General features: G+C 31.7%; 1 protein-coding gene and 1 long non-coding RNA gene across 2 annotated transcripts; one reads left to right on the top strand and one right to left on the bottom strand.

Annotated features, from left to right (window-relative positions):
• The first annotated feature begins 424 nt into the window (after positions 1–424).
• Positions 425–4,506, top strand: LOC118053682 (carotenoid 9,10(9',10')-cleavage dioxygenase). The gene is made up of 13 exons (XM_035065008.2): positions 425–588; positions 815–952; positions 1,054–1,156; positions 1,289–1,551; positions 2,219–2,398; positions 2,516–2,594; positions 2,706–2,787; positions 2,876–2,938; positions 3,044–3,182; positions 3,301–3,625; positions 3,724–3,779; positions 3,876–4,037; positions 4,125–4,506. Exons 1-13 carry the CDS (start codon positions 478–480, stop codon positions 4,239–4,241), a joined length of 1,818 nt encoding a protein of 605 aa, XP_034920899.1. The 5' UTR covers positions 425–477; the 3' UTR covers positions 4,242–4,506.
• Positions 4,507–8,903: 4,397 nt separating this feature from the next.
• LOC140954941 (uncharacterized) lies at positions 8,904–10,283 on the bottom strand. The gene is made up of 2 exons (XR_012168623.1): positions 10,006–10,283; positions 8,904–9,137 (listed from the first exon to the last, which is right to left on the bottom strand). It is a non-coding gene; the product is annotated as an uncharacterized lncRNA (long non-coding RNA).
• Positions 10,284–11,954: the final 1,671 nt, after the last annotated feature.

The following is an 11,954-nucleotide window of genomic DNA, read 5'->3' as shown; positions in this document are numbered from 1 at the left end:
GAGTCTTTATCTTTTTTTAAGAGAATAGTTTAAAATTTAATTTTATCTTGATAATATTTAATAATTGATAAATACTTTCTATATTTATATTAATATTTGATATAAATATAGTAGGTTACTGGAGGATTTTTATATATCTAAAAAGTATAAAAATAAGGATGTTAAAATCTATATAAGACGTAAAATATAGATGAGTGAGTTTATGAAAACTGATCTCTTTTCATGTACCAGATTCAAGGGAGGTAGATCCTTCCCTTGGTGAGCCTCAGGGGCTGGGTCCCTTTTTTAGGTAAGTTGAAGGGAGGAGGATATTATATTGGGTGTGTACAAGGAATTAAGGATGAAGCCAGTCAACAAAAAACTACTTGAATAATCTAAAATACGACCGAGTGCTTATAAAACCTATATTTAAGATCCGTTGTGCACAGGGAGCTAAGCTATCCTTGAAGGGAAACTAGTGGAGAGGGAGAGAGAAGGATGACATATACATCAACAATGGCTTTTCATGTGAATTGCTCTGTACAAAGTCGGCCTTCTCCCTTCGAAAACATCGTTCGTTTTAAGAATAGGTTGTCTTCTTCTTACAAGGTACTCATTAATCCTCCAGTCTCTCTGTCACCTGAAGGCATCTAATCAGACGTTAATATACTTAATCCTTGTTTAATTTCACCTGTTCTATGCTTGATTAAGCAAGATTAGTGAAATATATATACTACCTGGTTCTTTCCCATGCACTATATATGCCATTCATGTTTTTCTTGTTAAAACTGTATTTAACCTAACCACAAATACTGTGTTTGTTTTGAGCGAGCAGCCATTACTGAAAGAGTTGCAGCAACTTCCCATGCAACTTGATGTTTCGAAAAGCATAAGAAATGCTTCTGTCAAACTCTTGGATGCATTTGTGGATTCATTATTTCAGTTTGCTGACCAGCCCGTCCTCCCTTCTCAGGTAATTAACCCGCGAGACCCTTGACTGCCTGCTCACCTCTCAAGTAGAATCAAGCATCGATGAGTCATGTTCTAATCTGCTGTTTACGTGTTTTTTTGCAGAGTAACTTTGCGCCGGTTGATGAACTGAACGAACCTCTTGCTATCACCAGCATTGAGGGCAAAGTCCCATATGATTTTCCTGAAGGTGTCTACATAAGAAACGGTCTCTTCTTGAACTCAACAATTCAGTTTATGCTAGTTAATTAGTGGATATTCAGAAATAGACTGCTCTTTTTAGTTATTTTAATGAATCCGACGTGAAGGCCGCTGACTTGTTCAAAACCTACAATTCCAGGACCAAATCCACTCTTTGGTGGTCTAAAATCGACGAGTTCAGTGTTTGGAAAGACCGGTCATATGTGGATCGAAGGAGAGGGAATGCTTCACGCTTTGTGCTTCGACAAAGATGGTGATGGTGAAACATGGACGGTTCTGTACAATAATAGACATGTTGAAACCGAAACGTTCAAGCTTGAAAAACAAAGAGACAAGCCATCTTTTCTTCCAGCCATAGAAGGCAGCCCGCCCGCCATTTTGATAGCGTACTTATTAAATATGGTGGGCCCACGGCCTCAATCTTTTTATCTGTTTATTTTTAACTAATAAATCTCAATATCGTTTTTGAATTTTTTTTTTTAAGAATTTGATATTTTTTTTTACTTTAAAATAATTTACTTTTTGTTTTTTATATTATTTTAACGTATTTATATAAAAATAAATTTAAAAAAAATTAAAAAACACTTATTACCGGCTTTAAATTTTGTTTTTACAATAAAATAAATTTGAAACTCTAGCGGCAGAAAAAATATAATAATCAATGGAGCTTCAGTTAATTGCATGAAAATCTTGTTCTTGTGAGAATATTTTATTGGAAAATTTAATAATTATTATAATAAGTAGCCAATTAATGGCTCGAATTTCTGACAATTAAAATTGATATAATTATTCATCGTTAGAAAAAAGTAATATAATTCTCAACTTTTTTCTTGTTTGAATTGCGAAGCAATAAACGGAGTCCTTGTTCCTGAAAAGGGTACGTGTAAGTTTTGGGTATTGACTAATTCACAAAATTAAATGGAAGTTCATGCGCATAGAATGACAAGTGCCTTACTATTTAATTTTTTATATTCCTTTTCCCCTAGTTAATTTGGTGATGAAAGCTAGCACGAATTTTTTTTTTTTTTTAGTATTTAAGATTTGACTAATGCATGATAATAAATTCCAGCTGCGATTTGGAAAAGTCAACAAAGATCTTAGCAACACCAATGTTTTCGAGCATTCAGGGAAGTTCTACTCAATCGCTGAAAATCACATCCCTCAAGAGATTGACATCTTTTCCCTTCAGACTTTAGGAGATTGGGATATAAACGGAACTTGGCATCGACCTTTCAACAGCCACCCAAAGGTTTTTTTTTTTTTTTTTTTTTAAATACCTGCAGAAAAGGCCCTTGAATGTGTTCAGCAAGGAAAACAACACACAACTAAGTAGTATTTATCTCTGTTAATTTCTTGTCTGTTTCAGAGAGCACCAGGTACTGGAGAGTTGGTTGTCTTTGGGGTGGATGCGATGAAACCTTTCATGGAACTGGGAATTGTTTCTGGTATATTTTCATTTTCCATCCAGTTAACGAATCAAAAAACAAAAAAGTGTTTACTAAAATCGAGAACCATTTTTACTTGCGTGACAATTAACTTGCGAACCCTACTTTCAGCTGATGGAAAGAGACTCGTACATAAGGCTGATCTCAAGTTCAACAGATGCACCCTTAGTCATGACATGGGGGTAACAGAGAGGTTACTGATCTTTGCCATCACCGGAAATTAACTTGCAAAAACAACTATGACAACAAAATCTAATCTCCGTTCTTCATTTATTTTGTAGGTATAATGTGGTCATGGATTTTCCACTAACAATAGATATACAGAGACTCATCAAGGGAGGCCCGTGAGTGCCATTACACTAACCATAACTCTCAAGTGTCAATCATTTAGTTCTGATCAAAGTGTTATTACGGCAACGAGAAGTAATTTGGTTTCTGCCACTTAACAGGTTGATAAAGTTTGAAAAAGAAGAATATGCAAGAATCGGGATTATGCCCCGCTATGGCAATGCCGACTCAATCCGTTGGTTCGAGGTGGAGCCGAATTGCACATTTCACATTCTTAATTGTTTCGAGGAAGGAGATGAGGTTAGTAATGAAAACATCACCTTTTTTATTGGTCAATTCATTGCATGCAATGTATCTAATCTTCTTCTTCTTTTTCTTCTTCTTCTTGTTTTTTTTTTTTTTTTTTTTGCTGGGGCAGGTTGTAGTGAGGGGATGCAGGTCCCTTGAATCAATCATATCAGAATCTTGCGATGTGGATTTGGACAAGTTTGAGTGGGTCTCCGGAAGACTTAGGAGCAAAGGACCTGTTGAGCAAGATCCTAAACATTTCAAAAACGATGAACTGTTGTTCTGCCGATCTTATGAATGGAGACTAAACATGGAAACCGGAGAGGTTAAAGAGAGAAACCTAACTGGAACTCAATTATCTATCGAGTTTCCAATGATCAATCCAAATTTTAATGGTGTAAAGAACAAATTTGGCTACGCCCAAACTGTCCATGGCTTGGCAAGTGCTACTTCAGGTCAGTTCTACATTCCGAATTCATCGATCTCAGCATATAAGATTTAACAATAACCTTGCTTACCATTTCATATTAAGCTTTCAATCTGGTTGTTCTAGGCATGCCAAAATTTGGAGGTCTAGCCAAGTTGTACTTTGAAGAGACTGCCAATAAGGTAATTAAACTGCTGAATAGTCAGATTATCGCGTTATTATTTCTTTATTTTCACAAATGAATTCGTGGTGATCTAAATTATTGTTCTCTGATCTAGGAATGGGAGGAATCTGAAGGGCATATAAAGGTGGAATACCATGAATTCGAGGGAAACACCTTCTGCACTGGAGCTGCCTTTGTCCCGAAAGAAGGTGGGCTTGAGGAAGATGATGGCTGGATCATCACTTTCGTTCATGATGAAGACACCGATACCTCCAAAGTATGTTGATTTTATAGATGTGAAGCAATCGCAATTCTAATAATTTGTTTCCCAATCATTAAATCCTGCTGTTAATTTATTTTTCAGGTTTATATAATTGACACGAAGAATTTCACAAGTGAGCCAGTTGCCAAAATTACATTGCCATGTCGAGTCCCATATGGATTTCACGGAGCTTTTATGCCAATTCCATCGCACAAGTAATTGGACAATATTTCATGGAAGCCCACAGTAATTTTGTGGAGAAATTAGCCGAATTGACCGGATCTTGGACGCAATATATTAGATAAAAATAACATGTATAGTTATGATTCAACTTTGAAACCAGATAATGTGCGTGCGTGTGTCTTAGTGAAAATGGGTTGGGTTGGGTTAGGTGGATTCCATTTATTATTATTACCACTACTAGTCTACTTATATTATTATTATTATTGAAATAACAAAAAAAAAAATATAAACTTTATCTAAATGCTATTATTATCGACCACTTTTTATTCTCTCAATGATTTTATTAGTAAAAGAGTAAATAGTCAAAAAAAGCATTAATTCCAGTTACCTTGAAATTTTCATTCTGATTTCATTATAAAACATGTACCCCAATAAAAAAATTGCATTAATAATCAATGCGTGTATCGATAAATTTTCTATTCTTACATCTCTTATATGAATATTTAATACCGCCTCCACTAATTTTTCTCGGACTAGATTATGCGTAATTAATAAAACCCCGAATTCTATTACAATAATTCATCATTCACAATCTGTAGAGTGAATCTCGATACATTTATGAACGATCATTCATTATTTATATTCAATCTATTTAAATAATGATGACAACATGTATTAATTAACCACGTTAACTAAATAAATTTACAAAAATATTGGTTAAGCTCAATTTAATTAAATCTATTTTAATAGTTTTTTTTAAATTCATTATCAATTATATGTCTATATAAATTCAAATTTCTACACATTTACCAAAAAATATAACTCAACAATAAAATTAATAAAATATAAAACGAACCCATTAAATAAGCTATTGTTTATTTCATTACAAAACATCAAAGTAAAAAATTCGACATAAGTTTCATTAATTTACAAAAAAATATAATTTTATAAAATTTAAAACAAACCATAACATGTATAAATTATAAATCCATACATCAAAATTATATAAGAAAAAAACTATAAAACAAGTGAACTCTTAGACAAAATAAATATACTATAAAAATATACAAAATAAAAATTTAACATTTAAAAATTATTTTCAAATAAAAAAGAGTATATTTGCTTACTTAAGATAAAGAATTCACATTTGAATCTGAGTATGGATGCTGATAAACAAAGTGCTGTGATGACCATATTTGTTGTAAGAGATTGAATTGTGTTGATATTGAGGGGGTGACTATTTGTTGCAGAAAAAATACATAAGAAAAAAAAAAAGAAATGAGGGAAGGGAGAGGAGAGTTGATCACTAGGTCATAAAATTAAATATTATTAATTGATTTACTGATGAAATTATTCCATCGGTTATTCTATAAGTAAAAGTGTCATGTCAACGTATGATTTTTTTTAAAAAAAATCTAATTATAATACCATCTGTAATTTTTTCGGTATATACCAAGGGATTATTTCCATCAGTATATTTACAGATGAACTTTACTGTCAGGTTAATTTTATCGGTAAATCCGTTAGTAAAAGTTACACGTCATCATACTTTTTTTACTGTAATTTTTCTTGATATATACCGACGGATATAGTGATGAAAAAGTCTGTCGGTAAAATTTATTGCAATCTATCAAGAAAAAAATTTCATTTATATTTTTAATTGTATTTATTAAATTTATGATAATGATATTTAATTAATTAATACATATCATGATTTTTCATGGATGCTACGTCCTAAAAACTCTCTTAATTTTGATTATAAAAAGCTATAATTTCTAGCTTTTTAAAAAACAAATTACTTTTGCAAATTATAAGCGCAAAAGCTATTATAATACCAGATCAATATTATATATATATTTTTCTTCTAAGGAGGTGACCCCACCCCATCTTTTTCAGGTTTAATGAACGACACTGACCTTCGACAAAAAATTTCAAGTTTTAATTGTTTATGTATGAGACAAGACATTTTATAGCATGCGAAAATAACTTGACTATATAAAATGGTCTATTCTTTAAGCACGTGTTGTCGTTGTTGTTTTTGATAATTTTTTGTGTATTAAAACTAAATTCCTTTTAAATTAAATTTCAATTACAACATTTATACTCAAATTCATCTGTTGATAATATGGACAGAAATTTTTTGTTTTAAGCACTTAAACTGCTAAGCTAGTTATGAATCAGCTGCCGCCCTTTGGCATACTTGTAAAGTCCAATTATTGAGAGTTGTAATTTCATTAATCTCTAAAGTATTAAAGTAGAAGTAAGCAAATAAATGGTCAGCATTAACTCAAAGTCTTGGGAGAAATCCCATCTGCTCTTGTTTGGTTGATGCCATTGATAAAAATCGAAATAGCATTTGCATTAATATAATTTTTCACCAAATTTCCCCTTTTCACTAACAAAATTTTCCCCATTTTTTTTTGGGACTCTTCAATTCTTGAACTAAACAATTTAAATTTTTTAGTAGTTGGAATATTAAAAATCATAATAGTTTAATCAAGTTGTCAATGAATATTAGCTCAAATTTCCAAAATTATTCTTGCCAAATGTGTTCTTAAATGGTGAGACGGTAAGATTTTATTAGAAATGAAAAACTAATTAACTATAATTAAAATTAATTATTATTATTAATTTGGATGTAGTATCACTTCTAGATCCAATGAATTTAGAACTAGAAAGAAACATTTGACCTAAGTTGTTTAGAAGTGATAAAAGAGTAGATCCAAATCCCTTGAATCTTGTAATCCTACCTGGCCAAAGACACTAGGAGCAGACATTTAGACCCAAGCTTGGGTTTGCTTGCAGGGCCGGACCCAACAGCATTGGGTCCGGATGTAACTCCATGCCCAACAGCATTGGGTCTGGCAGCAATGCCAAGCTCCAAGCTCTTGGATATCCCTTTGAAGATAAATCTAATATTTTTAGATTTTAGATTTTTTTGATATTTTTTTATGAGAAAAAAAAAATAATAACTTGCGGCATATCAAATGTTACCTAACTAGTACAAGGACTAAGTTGCAAGCAAATATAAAGCTAGTGATGGAAGCTGGACAACAACAAATACGTTGAAACCGAAACATTCAAGATAGAAAAACGAAGAAACAAACCATCTTTTCTTGCTGCAATGGAAGGCAGTTCCCAACCAATATTACCAGCATACTAGCTGAATTTGGTGGGCATATCTATCTAAATATTTTACTCTAAATATTTTAATTTGGTGCAAATTAAAATAAGAGTAGAATGAATGCTTGGAGGCCTTGTTATTATGACTAATTATTAGCAGATGTCTTAGTTCTTTAACTCGATATGCAGCTACGATTTGGCGAAGTTAACAAGTACATTAGCAACACCAACGTTTTTGAACATTCAGGGATTGCTGAAAATCACATGCCTCAGCAAATCAACATTTTTTTTTTTTTAAATCAAAGCTTAAAATAATCAGGTTAACTAACCCAACCCACAGCTAACCGCTTTAACTAACCCAACCCGCAATACCAATTCATGATACCACTTTTCTTTTCATAAATCAGCCCATTTTCTTCCATGTTGCAAAGGGCCCCGGATACAGGGGAGCTGGTTATAATCGGGGTGGATGCCACAAAACCTTTCTTGGAACTAGGAGTAGTTTCAGGTATGGTATGTGTATCATTTCAATTAGAACAGTACTGCAAATAAATTTTGCACAATGAGATGTTTTATAAACTTTCCTTGCCTCGTACTTCAAACTAGTTAACTTTCAGCAGATGGAAAAAGATTAGTTCATAAAGTTGATCTCAAATTCAACTTTCTCATGACATGGGAGTTACGGGGAGGTAAATCTATTCAATATTAGTCTAAAACACTACATGGGCATTATAATTCAAATTGAAAGCTGTAATGATCAAGATGAATTGTGTTTCCGGGCACAATGTGGTGATGGATTTTCTACTCATTCTAGACATGCACAGACTCCTTAAGGGTGGCCCGTAAGTACTCAAATATCTTGCTGTACTTTATGTGTATTGTACATGACTTGACCAATGAACTGGTAATTATGTCTGTCATGGACCATGACGTGAACAAATGCAGGTTGATAAAATATACATAGCAGAATATGCAAGAATTGGAATCATGCCTTGCTATGGCAACGCAGACTCAATCAAGTGGTTTCAGGTGGAATCAAATTGCGCACTTCACCTTCTTCATTGTTTTGATGAAGGCACTGATGAGGTAAACTCATAGATTTCTTACGTAAAAGGAAAGATTCCTGACAGGAACTGAATTCTCTACGGATTTTCCAATGATCCACGGAGATTTTACTGGTGTTAAAAAATAAATATGGCTATACCCAAGCTACTGATTCAAATGCTAGCTCTGACTCCGGTGATTATAACTCTAAAACTTTTCTTTCTATAGAAGTTTACTATAACCCTGATCATTAATTTACTTTACTTGACATTTCAGGTATGCCTAAACATGGAGGTCTAGCAAAACTGTATTTTGAAGAGCCAGAAACAAATAAAATCAGTTCGGTAGTTAATTAAGCTCTTATGTGTTATTAACCTTCTTTCCTAACACATCTAAATTTATGCTGACACTTTTTTGGTTCTGTGAATCAGCAAGGTGGCCAATCTGAAGAGCTGATAAAGGTGGAATACCATAATCCGAACAGAATACTTTCTGCACTGGAGCTGCCTTAGTTCCCAAACAAGGAAGTCATGAAGAAGATGGATGGATAATCACTTTTGTCCACAACGAAGATACAAGCATGTCTAAAGAAGATCAATTTTGCACTTTGGTACATAATAATTATACGACTCTTATATCTAAAGTATTTGTCTACCTTCATAGGCTTATATAATTGACACCAAAAAGTTTACCAGTGAGCCAGTTGCCAAAATCACGTTGCCATGCTGCGTCCCATATGGATTTCATGGAGCTTTCATGCCAATCCTGTTGCAAAGTTTGACAGCATCAAATGTTTACATCACCACTTTCTGTTTAGCAGTCTCTTGGGTTATAAATTGTATAATCTGGATGACATCCAGAATTTGTTTTTATTGATCGTTGTATATGATATACACTCAGCTTTAAACATTGAATTTAAGGTTTAAACTCAAGAACATAAAGAAGAAATCAAATTTTCTTAAACGTTGGATCAAAAATAATTTTATTTACACTTCAAATAATAACACTCGAAAAAAAGAGTAACAAAGAAAAGTCGAAAGGCATTCTATTTTATTTTATTTTATTTTATTTTATTTCGAGTCTCACCTTCCTAATACTTTTAACCATTTGAAATTGAGTCCTTCTATCAAGTTTATATTGATTTTAACAAAACCCTTCTTTTCTCTACTTTTTTTTTCCTTCTCCTTTCTCCTCAACCGCCGCACAACCCAACCCAACCCAACGATAAGTCGATTAAGCAATCAAGTGAAAAAGAGGCACCAAAACTACTAAAACTAATTGTCATCACCACCACATGAGCCTATAGATGATGATCAATTTATATTCACATCACTAACCTTAGAACCCTAACTACTAAAACTACCCAAACATGAACCAAAAGACTCAAACCCTAAAAACTGAAGAAAAATTGAAGCTAAAAAACCCTAGATTAGCCACTAAACAAAATCACAAGATTAGCCACCGCCACCACTTCAAAAACATAATATTCATGGAAAACAACTTAATTCCCAAAAAAAAAGTCAAAATCACCATAATTAAAGAACCCTAGGATTCAAGAATTGAAATCACAAAAATCATATCCAAGACACTTTCAAAAAAATAAAAATGAAGAGAGAAATAGAGACGGAATTACCTCAGCTGCAAGATATTCAAGAACAGCAGCGAGGTAGACAGGAGCGCCGGGACCAACACGCTCAACATACTTGCCTGCCTTCAAGAACCTAGTAATACGACCCACCGTAAACTGCAAACTAACGACATGGGGGCAAGAGAGAGAAGGACGGGATAGAGGAGGGAGGAGAAAATAAAGGAGAGGAGAAAAAAACATACAAAAAAGAAACAGGGGATGTTTTTTAAAATACTCCTTAACCTTTTTTTTTCTTTTTAAATTTTAGAGGAAGATTTCTTTAAATAATTAACTAAAATGATTTTAAAAAAATTATCAAGATAATTCATAGTCTTCAAGAGAATTAGAATTTTTTATGATAATATCAAAATTTATTTTATAAATAATTATTCATTAACTTAATATGCAGAATTTCTAAATGATTTACTCATTAATAATTAATAAAAATAGAATATCTAATTTTTTTATTATAAATTATTATATATTTTTATTAAACCTAATTTCATTAAATTTATTTATATAGGTGTATAAAAATGAAAAATTTATAATTTGTTTTAACTTTTTTTTTTAATTGAAACTTCCTTTTATAATCATAATAATGTTTTTTTTTATTTAAATTGCTTCTCAAAAAAGATATTTTTTTCATAAAAAACGCATGAATAAAAAACATTTCCTTTTCAATTCAAGTTATTGGAGTTTTTATATTTTTGTAATTGTCATTAATTTTTGTTTAATAAAATATACTTTTAATAAAAAAAACATGTTATTATAAAAAAAAATGATTGAGAACTTATGGTTGTACCTAAAAATATTTTTTTCTATGATTTTAATCATTTTTTTTTTACAAATATATATTTTAATTCTTTTTATAATTAAATAAAAACTGATTTTGAAAAACTATTCCCGACAGCACAGTCTTTATCCTTAAATTGGGAGGCTCAACGTGACATAATGCAGATTTATCGTTTTGCGGGGGAGGTTAAGCGCTAATGAATGCCAACAATATTCCATCTTAGTGGCCAACTTATTTTATTACACTAATTATTTATGCTTATTGGAACTTTTAGAGATTATAAATCACAGCTTTAGCCGTACAGATTATAATATTTTCATGAGTGAAATGATTTAATATTTAGTAGAATTGTGGACGCATTTGTGGATGCAATGGGCGGTTTGTTTATCGGGCTTTAAAGGTGTTTGATTGCATGTTTTTTAAATTATTTTTTATTTAAAAATATATTAAAATAATATATATTTTTTTAATTTTTTAAAAACTCAAGAATAAGAAAATATTTAAGAGAAAGGTATACTTTTATTAAGTATTTCTTCCTAAGCCTTTTAGTTATTCTCTCTTTCTCTCTTTTTTGTGTTGCTTAAAAATGCTGAATTACAATCATTTTTATAAGTATTTAAACCTAGATAATCAAGAAATTAAACTAATACATGGAAATCATAATCTGAACAAGATCAACTAATTTATTTAATTTAACTAGTGGACCGATTCCTCTGTTCTTCATAAAAACTAGAAATCGAGTATAATTTTCAACACCCCCGCTTAAACTTAATTTCTTCATAATTCCCAACATATCTTTTATTTTGATAAAAATATCATATTTAAGTGGCTTTGTGAAGATATCCATGACTTGGTCATGTGTCTTCATATACTTTATTTCAACTTTTTTATTTATAATGCAGTCTCTCATTTATTAAATCTTATGTCAATGTGCTTTTCTTTTGTCATGAAAAACTAGATTTTTAGCTAAGATAATGGCTCATAAGTAATCCATATAAATCTTTGTAGGCTTTTCTCATGGCATTTGCAATTCTTTTAATATTCTCCGTAGCCATATAGAATAACAAACACATGATGTAGTGGCTATATATTCAACTTCACATGTTGACAAAATGACCATGGATTGCTTCTTTAAACTCCATGTGAATATTGTGTCTTCCAT

This window comes from Populus alba, chromosome 18 (genome assembly GCF_005239225.2).
Source record: "Populus alba chromosome 18, ASM523922v2, whole genome shotgun sequence".
NCBI lineage: Eukaryota > Viridiplantae > Streptophyta > Magnoliopsida > Malpighiales > Salicaceae > Populus > Populus alba.
The sequence above is the reverse complement of the archived record's forward strand: the minus strand, read 5'-3'. Positions and strand labels throughout refer to the sequence as shown.